At 34.5% G+C, this 16,939-nt stretch overlaps 1 protein-coding gene across 3 annotated transcripts in view; it reads left to right on the top strand.

The window, feature by feature from the left end:
- The window catches only part of ARL5A (ADP ribosylation factor like GTPase 5A), a 34,043-nt gene that overhangs the window by 12,043 nt on the left and 5,061 nt on the right, over positions 1–16,939 (top strand). The window contains exons 2-6 of one of the 3 annotated variants that reach the window (XM_021702767.2): positions 51–111; positions 564–711; positions 2,470–2,553; positions 8,583–8,734; positions 11,624–12,785. In XM_021702767.2, coding sequence (XP_021558442.1) covers positions 51–111; positions 564–711; positions 2,470–2,553; positions 8,583–8,734; positions 11,624–11,672 — 494 coding nt within the window. In that variant the 3' untranslated portion in view covers positions 11,673–12,785. Of the gene's footprint in view, positions 1–50; positions 112–563; positions 712–2,469; positions 2,554–8,582; positions 8,735–11,623; positions 12,786–16,939 lie in introns of those variants that run through there. The other 2 variants (XR_002481059.1, XM_021702768.2) reach the window with 2 other exon arrangements.

Genomic DNA, 16,939 nt, shown 5'->3' with positions numbered 1-16,939 from the left:
TTTAGAAATTTTTGTTTTTAATTAAATGCTGGTGTTTTTTTTTATTTCAGAGCACAAAGTTATCATTGTTGGGCTGGATAATGCAGGGAAAACTACCATCCTTTACCAATTGTAAGTATTAACTACTTTAAATTTTTTTTTAATTGTTCAGTTATTTTTTCTGCCTGGGTGATACTTGATTAACAAAAGCAATAAAAAAATTATATGGAACCTAAATTATTCTGTAAGAAGACAGGTTGACTATAAACCAGGAGCCAGATTTAAGCAACTGTTTCAAGAGAACTAGGAATTTATATGACATAGAGCATGCTCACTTTTTTTTGCTTGTAGAAAGTAGAGAAATACTGTTTATTTGGTTCTGGGAATGAATCTAGAGTATTTAAGATAGTTTACTACCTAGTCCCAGCTCTCTTTAAACCCTTAACTCACTCTTACGAGCTAGCAGAAAGGGCCATTTGGGTATGAATATAAAAACTCATGCTGATTTATCCCTTAATTGAAAAATGCTCAAACAATCTTGCTTCCTTGCTAATTGTAATATATTTGAACTTTTTTCCCCCCAGTTCTATGAATGAAGTTGTACATACATCACCTACAATAGGAAGTAATGTAGAAGAAATCGTGATTAATAATACACGTTTTCTAATGTGGGATATTGGTGGCCAGGAATCTCTTCGTTCTTCTTGGAACACTTACTATACTAACACAGAGGTAATGTTTCTTAATATACTAAAACTTCTATGAATAGAATGCTTGGGAAACATCTTCTCGATGTGAACTCTTATAGTTAATCTTTTTGAAATAGCCCAGTATGTTAATAAAAGTAGAGTTTAAACACAGTGGAATCTTTGATTCCCTCTTTCGGTGTCATTGTGTAACTACAGTCATTGAACCTCTGTAGGGGGAATTGGAATGAGGGAGTAATTGATTAGTCTGATTATGTATTGATCCCACAACTTGTCTTAAGTAGTTGTTTTTATAGTGAGTTCCATCTCATAGTTTGTCATTTCATTTCTCTCTTACTATTTATTTTTGTAGGCATAGAGAAAATCCTAGTTAAATGAGAGGGTCCTGGAGGATTGAATCCTGGCCAAACTTTTACTATGTATGTTCTTTAATGCAGCACAATTGCACATAAAAGAATTCTTTTTCTTTTTGGTTATAAAGCAATTTAGACATAATCATATGTTTTTATTTACATGTTATTTCCCAAGAGGAAATTTCAGACCTATGACGTTTGAGAGCTTCATTGTACCGATTTTATAAATTGAAAGGCTGTGACAGTCATTTTTGTAGTGGTGATTATAAGGTAATAAAACTCCAAATGTATATAAAGATGAATATTATGTTATTAAGACACTATTAAGTGTCTCTAATGAGTTGATCCCCTAAAACTTCACTAAGCATTTGATCATGTTTTTTGGAAAAGGGAAGGTGTATGTATATGGCTAGTACGTCTATGTATAATGCTGCAGGTATCAAACTTATGACAACATCTTAAAAATTAACAGTTTTATTAAAATGCCTTGGAATAGAACCGGTCTTATAGTAATAAAGCCACATATCAGTAAGTATCAAGTGAGAGTAGAGGTAAAGTAGCAGTGCTCAGCCATCTGCCGTATTGTTAATGAAATCTGAAAAATAGAAAAGACCCTGCAAATTACCAGTGGTTTATCTGGAAATGAAAAGCTAGATCTAAAAAATAAATAGTGCATGTTAATTATAAGCAGTCAAAGTTAGCCTGATGGCATTACCTGTGCCACATAAAGTGACCATTTCTGCTCCTGTTTCCCTAGTGGTTTTTGGTGCTCGTAGAGGTGAGGAAGAGGTGCAGTGGAGCTCAGTACTGCACCACTCCTTTACGAGTCTCATTGCATCTTCTGACGCTAGTCTCATCATCAGTTCAGGAAAGAATTGTGCTTGCAGACAGCGGGTACCATTTACATAAAGAAGAGAGCATGGTTTTAGATACGGATTTATTTTTTCAATTTGTTGATTTTTAAAAATTGATTTAGCTGTCACATTACTCCCATTATCATGCCCTTTTAGAGTTTCAAATTGATATTAATAAATAATATCTGTAGAAATATCTAAAATTTAGGATCATAATGTATTTTTTTGATACTGATTTGGGTGCACATAGATGGGTATCGTCTCATTACCATTCAAGATATTAATTTAGGAAACAAACATGTTACATATTGGTTAGAATATTAATATCCTAATAGAGTGTTAGCATCATATTCTTTTTTCTTATTTTCTCTTAAAAATTAGCAAACAATATTTGAATTAGAAATGGATCAAACCTTTAGGCTTCACAATGTTTAGTAGGTATCTTTGGTTTTCCAATAATGCCATATCACGAGGTTCTAAATTCTTGATATTTGTGGTCTATAAATCAAGTAAGTACTCTATAAATTTTATAAATATCAAATTGTATAATCATTAATTTTTTTGTAATTATTTTAGTTTGTAATAGTTGTTGTGGACAGTACAGACAGAGAAAGGATTTCTGTAACTAGAGAAGAACTCTATAAAATGTTAGCCCATGAGGTAAGTAAGATTCTGGCTTACATGTGTGCATGTGTGTGTGTATGTGTGGTGTTGGGGGGAGGTTTTCTTTCTTTCTTTTCTTTTCTTTCTTTCTTTCTTTCTTTCTCTTTCTCTCTTCCTCTCTTCCTCGCTTTCTCGCTTTCATACCTCTACACCCAATGTGGAGCTTGAACTCACAACCCCAAGATCAAAAGTTGCATGCTCTTCTGACTGAGCCAGCCAAGTGCCCCTGTGTGTGGTATTTCTGTCACATTTGTTCTTCCTACTTTCACATGACAATACTAGTCCAGTTTTTATTTATTTATTAAATAAACTTTTAATTTTGAAACAATTTTTTTTAAGTAAGCTCTACACGCAACATGGGGCTTAAATTCATGACCCCAAGATTAACAGTCACATGTTCTACCAACTGAGCGAGCCAGGCGCCTCTACTTCAAATTTTTTAAAAGGTTATTTTATCTGCTGGCCATTCCTGCTTTATAATTTTGACACTTGCCAAATTGGAAGTGTATCTGGAAGTAGCAGAAAGATTACAGAATCAGTTTGTAGAATTTTATTTCTTTTATCCTAGATTAATTTGGTCTAGAAGTTTTCCTGGGTGAAAAGACCTAAATTGGATTACATTTTGCATTTTGTATAGATTAATTATACAGAAGGTTATCATTGGAAATGAATTTTTTTGTAAAGATTTTATCTATTTGTCGGAGAGAGCGCGAGAGAGCGGCCAAAAGCAGGGGGAGCAGTGGGCAGATGCACGGAGATGCGCGGGAAGATGCTCCTCCCAGTGCTGTCTGCTGTAGAGAAACGCTGGGGTAACTGAACTCAGCAGAGGGAGAGGGAGGCTTCCTCTGGAGCCGGGCGAGCAGGAGAGAGAGAAGCAGGCTTCCCGCGGAGCAGGGAGCCCGACGCGGGACTAGGTCCCAGGACCCTGGGATCATGACCTGAGCCGAAGGCAGATGCTTAAGTGACTGAGCCACCCAGGCATCCAAGGAATCTATATAGATATCTATATCTATATCTGTATCTATATATATATATTTTAAGATTTTTTTATTTGAGAGAGAGAGCACGCGTGCACACATGATAGGAGGAGGGGCAAAGGGTGGGGAAGAGGGAGAAGCAGACTCCCTGATGAGCAGGGAGCCAACATGGGGATTGATCCCAGGATCCTGAGGTCATGACTTGAGCAGAAGGCAGACACCTAACCAACTGAGCCACCCAGGCACCCTGGAAACGAGACTTTAAAGTCTCATGGGCACTTAGCAAGTCTTGATTGTATAACTTAGTTATCAGACTAATATTTAAATGTTGTTGCTCTTAGGGGTTTCTCTGATACTGTCCCTTTGACTAAACAAAACTATACAACTAGCCACATTTTCTTAGTCTTTGAGAAGTATTACTGGTAGCATAATTTAAAAATTAAATAAACTAAATAATATAGTCAGTACTGATAATAGTAACTATAAAATCATATAATACTGTAGTAGCAATTGATTTTTTTTGTATGCCTTTCATTGTAGATGCTACTTTCTCAACTCATTTATAGGTGGAAATAGAAAAATTAATATTTAGATATATATTTAATTTTTAATTTTAATGGAATTTTAACAAAGCTTAAGAAAATTGGGATTTCTTTTTGGGATGCCTGGGTGGCACATTTGGTTAAGCATCTGACTCAGTTTCTGCTCAGGCTATGATCTCTGGGTTGTGAGATCGAGCCCTGCGTTGGGCTCTGCGCTTGGTGTGGAGTCTGCTTGGGATTCTCTATCCCACTGCCCCTCCCCCCTCAAATAAATAAATAAATCTAAAAAGAAAACTGGATGTCTTTGTAATGACGTTTCATATTAATTTTTTTTAATGGAGAGAGAGTGTGTGCAAGTAGGGAGGAGGGGCAGAGGGAGAGGGAGAAAGAGAATCCCAAGCAGGCTCCAATTGTCAGCATGGAGCCTGATGTGGAGCTTGATCTCATGACTCTGAGATCATGACCTGAGCCAAAATCAAGAGTAGATCGCTTAACCAACTGAGCCACCCAGGCGCCCCAGAAGTCCTTGTTTTCTGTGTGGTGATCATGCCCACCATGATGCAGTGTCCCATTTTGGATTGATTCTGGCAGCTGTATTAAACCCCTTGGATTTTTTTTTTTTTAAATACATGTTGCTAATCATGCATTTAAAAGATTCAATTCTAGTTTGGGAAATAAATAATAAGCTATAAAATAGGTAGAAAGCTAAGGATTTTCTTTTCTTTTTTATTTTCCCTTTGATTTTTACATCAAGGGGTTATTGTTTTATGAAGACTTAGGAAAAAGAAAAATAAGACACATATGTATTTGTCTTTTGGCTGTTTTTCACTATCTTAACAGGTAGCCTTCTCCTTTGATTCTTATTCTAATTTGCCAGTATGTAGCAGGATCAAAGAGCCCAGTAGTAAGACTCAAACAGAGTCATTGAATTTTGCTAGCTGGGGGTATTAACTTGAGCTGGTCACTTAACTTCATCTGTTAATGGATGTTACCAATCTTTTATGGATGAGTACACTGAGGCCCAGAAAATTAGTGACTTGACCAGATTTTTAAGAGCCAGGATTTGAATTTAGGCATTCTCATCATTCAGGCCCTTTGTTAAGAAATAAGGCCTCGCGGGCGCCTGGGTGGCTCAGTTGGTTGAGCAACTGCCTTCGGCTCGGGTCAGGATCCCGGAGTCCCAGGATCGAGTCCCACATCGGGCTCCCTGCTCGGCGGGGAGTCTGCTTCTCCCTCTAACCCTACCCCCTCTTGCGCTCTCTCTCTCACTCTCTCTCTAATAAATAAATAAAAAAAAAAGAAATAAGGCCTTGCTGGAAAGTAAGAGACTGAATGGGGAGATTGCCAGAAAAGAAAGGAATTATGGATGAAGTTGGGAGCTAGATTAAGCCATTCAATATGGTCAGGAAGAGCCAAATAGGTAGTTTTGGAAGGGGCAAATGGATCAAAGAATGAGAATATGAGTGAAAAACAAATTTTGACATGGGTTTAGTCAGGTGTTTCATATGTACCATAGTAACCAACAAAATCTTATTATCACTAATAATGATGCTTTACATGTATTACTAGATATAAAACTATAAAACGATTTTAAATATTTCTGAAAGCTTCATCTTTTTTTTTTTTTTTAAGATTTTATTTATGTATTTGAGAGAGAGAGCGCGCGAGCACAAGTGTGGCATGAGGAGGGGCAGAGGGAGAAGCAGACCCCGCACTGAACAGGGAGCCCATGTAGGGCTCCATCCCAGGACTCTGAGATCATGACCTGAGCTGAATGCAGACACTTAACCCACCGAACCACCCAGGCGCCCCCTGAAAGCCTCATCTTAAATGAAGTGCAAAACTTTGAAGCTCATGAATTTTAAAATAGTTCCAAACACAAAAGGATAGATGAAAGTTTATTCAGAGTGACTCACCTTCTAGGAATTACCTTCACAAATGAAGCTTTGAGAAACAAATTGACAACTGCATATGGCATATGGAAGATGCTAATAAGTAAATATGTCTTGCATGTGCTGCTGTTCATCTTGACTAAATGAAAAAATATTTTTAGACTCTTAACAACAATCTGTAATAGGTAGCAGAAAGTTTTTTCAAAGTTTAAAATGGCTGATGTATAAAAATCACCACTATTCACCTTGTACTTTGACCTCTTATTAAGTCAAGTTGATGAGCAGCCTTAATCCAATATATCTCTTTTCTGTTGTTAACATAATGCATAATTGGTCCTGAGGTTATTTAATAAAAAGTAAAAAGATTTTCTTCTCTTCCTAAATACTCAAAAATAGGGAAAATAGTTATTATTTGTTTTTTTAAAACAAGAAGCCCAAATTTAAAAATTTGAGCCAGTGAAATCTAGAAAAATTAGATTCAGTATGGGTTTTATTTTGAGACCTACAATAAATAGCTTTATTTTTTATGTTTTCCAATTTTCAGCTTAGGGGCTTCTCCAAATTTCATCACCAGGAGTGATGAGTATAGATTACATGCAAATAAAATAGCATAAATGATGTTTTTTAACTTGTACCAGGTATTTCTAATGTCAGAAATGTGCTCTTTGAACATGCCAGCATTAGCAGTCCTGACCTATATAAGATTTCAGCATACTCTAGCAAGAGATACTGAAACCTAGAAGATAGGAAGATAGGAATTCCATTCCATGGAAAATCCACCTACTCAGGGATTCAGCAACATATCAACTATTGATACGTGTTCTGTTTTCCATTTAGGGTAGGAGAAGAAGTATTTGATCCTTGATAATGACTATAGTTAGATGTACTGGTTATAGTCCATCTCTTCAACTTTTTGCCTTTTATATAGACAGGTAAACTGAACATAGGTAAAATAAATTGTGAAATCTTAAAACTTAACATTCTAGAGTATCCCTTTCTGACCATGCTTTTCAGGTAACTCTGTCATTAACTGTGGTAGCATAGCTGCCATCCTGCAGAGGGCGCTGTAACTAAAAGTCTATCTTGACTGTTATATAAAACATTTCGCATAACTCCTTTTAACCAAATAAGAAATTTATTACTTATATTTTTTATTGACACCAGAAAAAAAATCAAAGAGATTATTGAAACTGTTCTCACAGAGTAAAATAATGTGGAGCAATGTCAGTTTGTATATACTAAAGACTTTCTTGTTTCAAACACATATACACATGATTGAAATCAAAATGTCCTATAAAAATACCTAAGAAGAATGGTATCATTCAACACAGTTGAGAAAATTTGCAAGCACAGCACTAAAACCTTAGTTTTCTCAGTATCTCTTTATATGTGTGTGTGTGTGTATATATATATATATATATATATATACATATGCAGAATTTTAATCTACCAGTTGAGTGCATCCATCATGGGTTCTTAATTCAGGATCCATGAATGGACTTCAGGGTATCTTTTAACACCCTAACATCATATGTAAATCTTTTTTTGCATATATACATATGTACATTTTTATGAGGAAAAGGTCCATAACTTTCAATAGATTATCAAGGAAGTATCTGGCTTTAAAAATGGGAAAAGGAAGGGTAGGTTAGAGCAAAAGGAGATGAATAACCATTTGCCTGCTTTGTGAGTAAAACATTAAACCAGTCACTTTGGGGTATGCAGAAAGGTAAAGATGACCCTCATTTTGAGGGCAATAAGTGAACTAATATTTACTGGACTGTTACCCAAAGCCAGGTACTGAACTGGGGTGTTTTTCATGTAGTAGTTCATTCATTCAAACTACATCCCCAGGAGGTAGGTGGTAGTCTCAGGATTTTATAAATGAGGGGCAGCAGCTATAGCAGGAAGATCTCAGTTCAAACCTGGTTTGGAACAAATTCAGAAAAATTAAAGAATTTGCCTCAGAGGCAAAGCCTAGAAGTGGTAGAACTTACTGTCTAATTGGGAAATACGATAAACTTAATGCTAATGAAAATGGCCCTATTGAATATTCAAATCTAAGAAATCTTCATGAACAAAGATAGAGGACCTAGGTCTCAGAAGAATAGGATTGGTTTAGGATAGCACCTTCCAACTGAGAATTAAACTCTAAGGCCCTAAGGTATACATTGTATATGATGAATTAGTTTGTTTCCTATGCACCTGGAAGATACTAGCTTTAGATATGGGTACCTAAAGAATAGATTGGGGTAGAATTTTGAAAATCTCTTGCCATGCTAAAGAGTAGCTCTTAGCCATGGAAACCTAGTTTTGGGTTAGGGGGAGGGGTAAATATGTATTTGAAGATATGACTGTTAACTATAGCACTTAGGATCATAAAAAAATGTTATTTAGGGCTATAAGAAATATGTAAATCCATACAAATATAGAAGTGTTTATTTAAAATATGTTTAGTTTTAAGTTTACTGTCCATCAGCATAAGAGCTGTAAGATGCTTTTATGTCAAGTGGTTGAGGAATTCTAGGTTAAAAGATCAAAAGTATTCGGTTAATTGAGTTGGAAAATCTCTGAGTAAAATGCACTGGCCTTTACAGTTTTGTTTGCTTCTGTAGGACCTACGGAAAGCTGGATTGCTGATTTTTGCTAATAAACAAGATGTTAAAGAATGCATGACTGTAGCAGAAATCTCCCAGTTTTTGAAACTAACTTCTATTAAAGATCACCAGTGGCATATCCAGGCATGCTGTGCTCTTACTGGCGAGGGGTAAGAGTTCCTTTTGGAAAACACGTCTTTATTTTAGAAACATGTATTCTTAAAATCAATAAATATTTAAGGCTACCATGTATAAAACAATGTAAGGGAGAGATGTGAGACATAGTCCTTATGTGTAATTAGAGAGTTTTTAGCTTGGTTCTGTAAAGAATAAAACATAAAACGTGCGTAATACGTGTAAACATACTGAACTAATCCATATGAACAAATAGATTATAGAATTGCTGTAGGAATTCAGAGAAATGGGAGTGCCACGGAGTGCTAGACAAGTTAAGAAACAGTTCTTGCACTGGTGGTGGGTCTTAACACTGTAATGTCCTGTGCCTTGAGTGCTTTCCATACAGTGTATCATTTAGTTGTGATAACAATCCTTTGGACTTTCTGGTTTTAATTTACATTTTATCCATGAAGAAGCTGAACTAGGAAAGGATTCAAGTGTGAGACTAATTTGGGGATACTCATTTTGCCACTAGTGTTGTCAAGAGGGGGTTGTTGCACTTTAAAAAAGGGGTGGGAAATTGGAGAGAGTTTGGCACGAAGGTTCCTGGTTTGGAAAAGAAAGGTAGATGCCTGCAGTAGAATTTTGCCCTAGTCTAATGCCCAGAGATGAAAGAATTTCAAGAAAGAAGTGGTTGTCAGCATTGTCAAATATAAGGTCAAGGATGAGGAAGAAGGAGAGAGCGCTATTAGGAGAGATGGAATAAAGGAGGTTAGAAATAGGTTTAAAAGCTGAAAGAGATGAGCAAGTTAAGGTTTTCATTGTAGTTGTTTTTCCAAAATACAGTGGATCTGTGTATTTAAAAGGATTGAAAAATAATGAAATTGGAGATGAAGATTCTAATTAGAGGTCTTAAATTTGAGGTATAGGATAGGGTAGAAGCTCAGGGCAGAGATAGATAGCTTTAGTAACTCATTGTATTAGTTCACCTTCACCATGGTCTTGGGAATTTCTCCCACTTCAGCTGCCTCATCTGTTTCTGCCCCAAGCTTCTGCTCTTGCCTAATATCAGAAGAACCTCAACCCCAAATTTAAGACCTCTATTTAGAATCCCTCATGTATGTATTTAAAAGCAGAGAAAAAAGAAGTAAACTGGAGATGAAGCTGAATCTTAGTGAAATAGAAGGCCCTATTACCTGATTACAGACGATTGATAGAACATAATTAGAACCTCAAAAAAGTAAATATGTTTATAGTTTAAAAAAAAAAAGTCACAGATAATACCCATTGTCCACATACTCATTTAGGTAAAAATATCTTATCTATTACATATTTCTTTGTCAAATAGTTGAATACTTGTTGATACAGGTATATCTTTATACGTTATATTTGTCTACCAAAGGTCTTTAAGCAAAAGCACTGATTTTAATACTAAATTTGACAACAAAGATCATGGAGGATTGGCAGAAGATTTGACTTAAATACTTGGAGTAATTATGTGGAAATATATCATTAGTTAGGATAGATACGAACCATGGCAGTTTCATTTTTAAAAGAGGAAATCAATGGATGATGTTATATCTTTCTAATTTTTGGTTTATGTGGGCTTCCCTCTGCAGTAGTTATCAAGTGGAAGTATTTGGTTTTGGAGAAAATGTTTCCCTTCTGCAGTCCAGCCACCTTGATCTAAGCTCTAGGTTTTAGTATTGGTTGGTTGGCATTTTGACTCCCACCTCTCCCATTTGCTAGCGTCTTTTAAGCCTTGGGTTCCCTCGTGTAGTATGGGAAGGGTTCTGGTCCTTTAATCTGTAAAGATTAAGATAATGGGTATTAAGTGCTTAGCACAGTTTCTGGTTTGCAGTTAGGTAACTACTGTTCATTTAACAGTTTGGACTTACTTTATTTGCCTATTATTTTTATTATTTTGCACCATTTCCTATCAGTAGTTTAAAAGTAAGGAATCTACTAACAGTAGGGAAAGTATGAGCCAACACCAAGATAACCATTTATTTACCTCATTGTCTTTTCTTCTTTTTCTTCTTCTTTTACATTATTAGGTTCATACTTCCACAAAAATCTGAGTTCTGGTGTTTTTTAATTAAATATAGTAGTATATTTTATCATATCTATAAAAGCTCCTCATAGATAATAGTTAATATTTTATAACATTCTTTCATTTTGTTATAATATGTACAACCATTTTCCTCTCGCTAAACATTTAGTTTTATTATCATAGTGAACATCTTTTTCTGTGTTTTGTGCTGTTCTCAATTACACATTGTTCACTAGTAACTGGTATTAGTGATTAAGAGATTTTATTCCCTTCAAATTTTTAAAATATATAGATGTAACATACATGTGTATACTTTGTTTTACCACCTCAACTATATATTTAGTTTAATATCCTGCCACTTTTATTTCATTTATATCATGAGCATTTTATCATACTATAAAATTGTCTTTGAAAGGAAGTTTTTACTATTTCATGATATCAATGTTCTATATTAAATTTTTTCTCTATTTCTAGGTATTTAAATTTTACTTTTACCTATTAAAAATGCTTTGATGAACAGTCATATATCAACCTGTCCTTGTCTCTTATTATTTTAGAATACTTTTCTAGAAGTAGAAAAAAGGTATTGATATTTTAAATATTTTTGATACATATTGCCAAATTACTTTCCGTGGATATTCATTATATAATTATTGAGCTCCTTTTATGTGTCAGGCAGTGGTCTAGGCACTAAAGACATAACAAAACCAGAAAAGCATGGATGTACTACTGTGTATGAGAGTATGGCTTCACCACAATAACACCAGCATTGAATATTACTGACTTTTTAATCTTTGTTGTTTAGGAAAATGAAAAATGATATCTTTCAGTTTGTTGTTCATAGCTTTTTAGTTGAGAATTTAATCAAATGATTTTATATTCTTTATAGATTATGCCAAGGACTTGAATGGATGATGTCACGACTTAAGATTAGATGATCTCTACTGACCTCTTCTCACAGACTTTGTATAAACGAAGTGCTGGACTTTACCTGAAAGCTGCAAAAATTAATGGTTTAGATATATTTATAATAAACTGATTTAAACTTTTTTCTATAAGAAGAAAAATTAAGACCACTTGTTTGAAAACAAAGATGAAGTCTCACTTTCCAATCTGCTTTCTCATTAGTTCCTTCCAAAGCAAGGTCTTTAAAGCTGTGATTGCTATTTTTTTCATAATGAATCCTCTCAGGACACTGTATAGCCTGTGGTAAGTACAAAGGGAGAGGAAGACATTTTTCACTTTAAGAGCTTTATTGTCAGTATAACCCTCCCTAGTTGAATGTTATTCTCTTCGTGTTCCATTAAGTCAAAATACAAATCAGCACAGATACTCAGTTTCCAATTAATGTTAATTATGAAAAGTATTTTGCATAAGGTTGTGTATGTATTGTGTATATACCTCAAATTCAAGTTTATGGCTTTGATTATGTTCTAAGGAAAAACAAATAACACAAAAAATAATAATATCCTTTGTTAATAATCATAATGAGATGAGTACTGGCATTGGTGTTAAGTGCCATTTTGTGCTTTGCCCCTTGTTTTGTGTATTGTACTGACCAATCCCCCAAATCATTGAGCTGCTCTTAAAAAAAAAAAGAAAGAAAAAAAGAAGAAAGCTCAACAGTGTGTACCTATTTTTTGTTGATCAAATTACATACATGAAAACATGTAATCCAGCGGAGTGGAGTCTCTGCAGATTTTTGGCTTAGTATTATGAATGGACAGAATTTCACGTTGAGCAGTTACCAGATTGTTTCCTTTATTGGATCTGTGCCATCTAATTTCTAAATTCTCTAAATGAGAAAATTGTTAATCCATTAATCAATCATTAATTGTGATTAAAATTATCAAGTGATTTTTTTTTTCCAACATTAATGGGAAGCTGTTGTGTAAAATATGTCTACCCAGAGAAGTATCACCCTATAAATATTAATCAAATAATTTACCTAGAGTCTTCTTAGGTATTGAATTATATGTCAATCATTTAAAGGGAGTTTGAGATGAAAAGCTTATTTTTTAAACAACAAAGGTTATTTCTTAATTTGAAAATTTCTCATTTTAAGAATTGGGATAGTTTGAGATTTTTTGTTTCTATATGTTTTCTTTTATCTTCCTAACACCACATGAATGCATTAACGATTATAAAATACAAACTTTTTTTAATGCTTTTAAGAATTTGATATAAAAGTTGACCAACATGATACATTATTTTTACAAAGAAGTAACTTGGCCCCAAATATCTTATGTTTGCTTAGGATATTTTTTTTCACTGAAAATGGAAAGATATGAAGGTAGAAGGTATTTCTGTTTTAATTGTAAACAAACTTATCCTAAATGTGTTCAAACATATTTTTGGGTACTCTCTTTGTATATGTTTCATGCCCTGAAAATCTGAAGGCTGATCCAAACTGGCATATTTTAGAATATTGAAGAAAAAAAATAACTACTTTTAATACCAGCCTTTTAGATTTCATGCAGATTTTGATGAGGAATAATAGTATATACCACAAGCATTGACAAAACTTTGAAAGTTTCTTTCTGTAAAATATACTCAATATCTAAATCCAAGTCAGGCATGGGAGGTCAGTGTTTAACAGTGGATGTTTTGTGTTTTATATTTATATTACAGTGTTCATAATGCAAGTATAACATTTTAATATTTGTCAACTTGCTTTTACAAAAGTAAATTCTAAATTACTAAGTTTTATTTGTTCATATGTTCTCATACTTTTTCAAATCACTATTAGGAATTACTTGTTTTATATTAAAAACTCCCTTAAAAACCCAAATCTATTTTGCAGATGTTGCATTTTCATCAGAGATAAATATTCTGTGAAGTAGTCCAGCAAATTCACATCTTTTACCCTTTTTATCTTTTCGTTTGAATAGTCATGGCTTAGTCCTGTGGGTTGCTGCCACATCAGTTCAGTGCTATACCAGCACCTGCCCTTCTTGTCAGGGTGTTGGCTAAAATTTATCCTTAGCTGGATGTTTAAAGCATGCACTACATTGTTACAGTTGGTTTAGTGTGGTAGGTGACTGACATGGCATCATGAGAATGCATGAAATCTTATACCACATTTACAAAACATGATTTTTTGTTACATTCTACCTTCTAGGCTAAACATTAGAAATAAGGTTGTACCTATACGCTTGTACATAAAACCAAAATTACCATGACAAAAAAATCTTAATTCATGTATGAATATACATCAAGATAATTTTAACAGTATTATTTCCAAATATGATGGAGAGTCTCATGAGTAGTCATACTGGCAATTTATATGCAGTTTAAATAGAAGTAAGCAAAGGGCAGTGCTTTTGGTTTTTAATATGCTACTTTTGGGTGTAAACAACCATCTTGTTTAGAGTCATTGTGCTCACCTTTGAAAAGAACAAAGCTTCATACCTCTGTACATGTGGCTGGATTTGAATATCCTTGTTTGATATTAATTTTGAAAGTCATATAATTATTCTTGATATCTTGGTAAAAGTAACCATATGCTATAAGCATTTAAATATGTTTAATTTTGTGATAATAGCATTTATAAAGTATTTCTTACACATTATATTGAGGAGTCTAGTTAGAAAGTTTTCAGTTCTATCTTCTTTGGCTCTTATAATGGGCAAAGAATACAGTGAAGGCAGGTGGTTTGGGGGGCAGGGGAAAGTGGGTATGGGATATGACATTTTGCCTTAATAAAAAAAAGTGCTTTAGCACTGCTGGCTGGCACTTTTAATGCAGATAAAGTGATTTTAGAAGTGTGGTGTGAAATAGAAGAGTTTGTTTTCTGGCCTTTAAGAAGTGCCTAGTAGGTAGTTAGAGAAAAGTACAGGGAGCTTGAGGAAAGGCAGGAAGTCCCTGAGATATTCTTTTCTTTTTTGTCTCAGTGTATAGAATTAAGATGCCTAGAAATGGGATTCTGTTGTCCTCTCTCTTGTAGGCACTTTACATTTCTTGCTGTGACCACAGCAACCACATACAGTACAGACAACCTCAAAATCTGTTTATATTAGTGTAAATAGAAAAACTGTAAACAACTAGATTTCTAGTTTTCTCTGCAGGCATTTTTGGGAATGTATCTGTAGTGTGTTCTACTTTGTATCTAGAGGATAACAGCACATCCCAGATTTTTCTGTGGACTTTGGGGTCATCTTCTCTGTTACCCAGTTGTATCCTGTCATCAGTCCCTCTTTCAAAGCTGGGTAGAGACAAGGTTTCTTTGCATGACTTATCTTTGACACCTCCCAACTGTCCAAATATCTAGAACTTCTTGCTGCAGATCAGCTTTCCCATAGCTCAGCCATCCCTTGCTCCCCTGTATCTTCATTCACCATCAGTGAAGGTATGTTACTCAATCCTGGAGGTATTCTAAACTTTGCCTTAAAGCCATCATTCCCCAAACCACCAGTTTCTAAGTAGGTTCTCTAGTTCTTTGCTATCTCCCCACCACTGGCTTGATTTATCAATTTGTACTTTGCTCATTAGAGAGTATTGTCAGGGTTGTTGAGTACATCAGAAGACTGGCTTGCTGTATATACAGCATATAAATGCCAGTAGTGGGCGCCTGGGTGGCTCAGTTGGTTAAGCGACTGCCTTCGGCTCAGGTCATGATCCTGGAGTCCCGGGATCGAGTCCCGCATCGGGCTTCCTGCTCGGCAGGGAGTCTGCTCCTCCCTCTCATGCTCTCTGTCTCTCATTCTCTCTGTCTCAAATAAATAAACAAAATCTTTAAAAAAAATAAAAATAAAAAAATAAATGCCAGTAGTAAAATCCTTTATACTATATTTAACATATTAATGTTTCTTAGTTTTAGCTTCATATGCTGAAAAGTAGATTCAGAAAGATAACAGAACTACCTAGACTTTGCCAGCTCCTTAAGCTGCTAGTTAGGCATGGAAGGGATGAAGTTACGTGTATTTTATCTTCCCATTACCAACAATGGATTGCGTTTTGGAGGATACCTGTGCAAACAACTTGAGTTAGAAGAAGATGCCAAACCAAATTTATATGTAGTGTTTACCCCAAAGACATCCTTAAAACCATTGCCCACATTCTATTTTTTTCCTCATAGTTACGTAAAGAACACAAATAAACATTAGATGTCTAAAGGAATTAGTAATGAGAAGCCTATCTTTGCAAAATAAACCTGTTGAAATAGGCTTTAAAAGACATCAAAGTCAGCCATCATGTGTTGAATCTGTATAGATGTAGATACAATATAGAAAGTACGATTTAAAGTTCACCCTATACAAAAATAGAACTTCTATCTCATGCTCCCTCAATGTGTGATAGTTTCAAGACCATATTGGTGAAATAAAGGAAAAAAAAATTTTAGACTTTGGATGCTAAAAAAAAATTACTGTTTCTATTAAACCCTAAAGTGGTGTGTGGAATTGTGAAGAAATTGTAACAGGATACAGTTGGGTTAATTATTTATTTTTTTAAATCAGTTGTCTAGTCGTTATGTATTGTTCTTAAAACTAAACTCTGTGGTCTTGCCTGCTAGATATGTTGTTCTTTGAAAGAAGATTCCCATAGTCTATACCCAAGAAGTGCCTAAAATTAATTTGTGTGGGATTTTAAGTCCATCTAATAAAGTATATGTGTTTTCTATGGTATTATATGTGCTTGGTGTACTGGTGACAAAGCCCTGAGAATTTCTAAGTCACAGTTTGTGCTTTATTTGAGTAAAAAAAAAACAAAAACAGAAACAGAAGAAACCTAGATAACAAACCATAGTTTAGGAAACATGAGCAAAACCATTTTTTCTCTTTTCCTAATAAAAATATTCTGTTGCCCTTTTGCTAAGGTAGAGGCTAGAAAACTGAACCCTGTTTCTGTTTTTTAAAAAATAGTTTTCACACACAGAAAATTATATTGTGTGTTTTAAAACCTTAGTGAAACTTTATCGCTTATTTAAGAGTAGCCTCTTTTCTCATACTTAGTGGTTATTAATTTTGATCATATTGTTTAGATCTTGATCCATTTTGTGTGTGTGCATGCCCAAATCCTTCCTCTTTGTTTAGATTCTACTTACAAACTAAAATATTTGATAGACTCCTATTATGTTTCTCATATTTCCCTTCTTCCCTCCCTCCCTCCCTTCCTTTTTTTCTGACCATAGAGTGTGACTCTAAATTCTGGGGGCAGAGACTTGACTGTATTTTCAGTGATTTACAATTACATTGTGTTTATATTT

Source organism: Neomonachus schauinslandi, chromosome 3 (genome assembly GCF_002201575.2).
Source record: "Neomonachus schauinslandi chromosome 3, ASM220157v2, whole genome shotgun sequence".
Classification (NCBI taxonomy): domain Eukaryota; kingdom Metazoa; phylum Chordata; class Mammalia; order Carnivora; family Phocidae; genus Neomonachus; species Neomonachus schauinslandi.
This window is presented reverse-complemented; position numbering and strand designations above follow the sequence as displayed.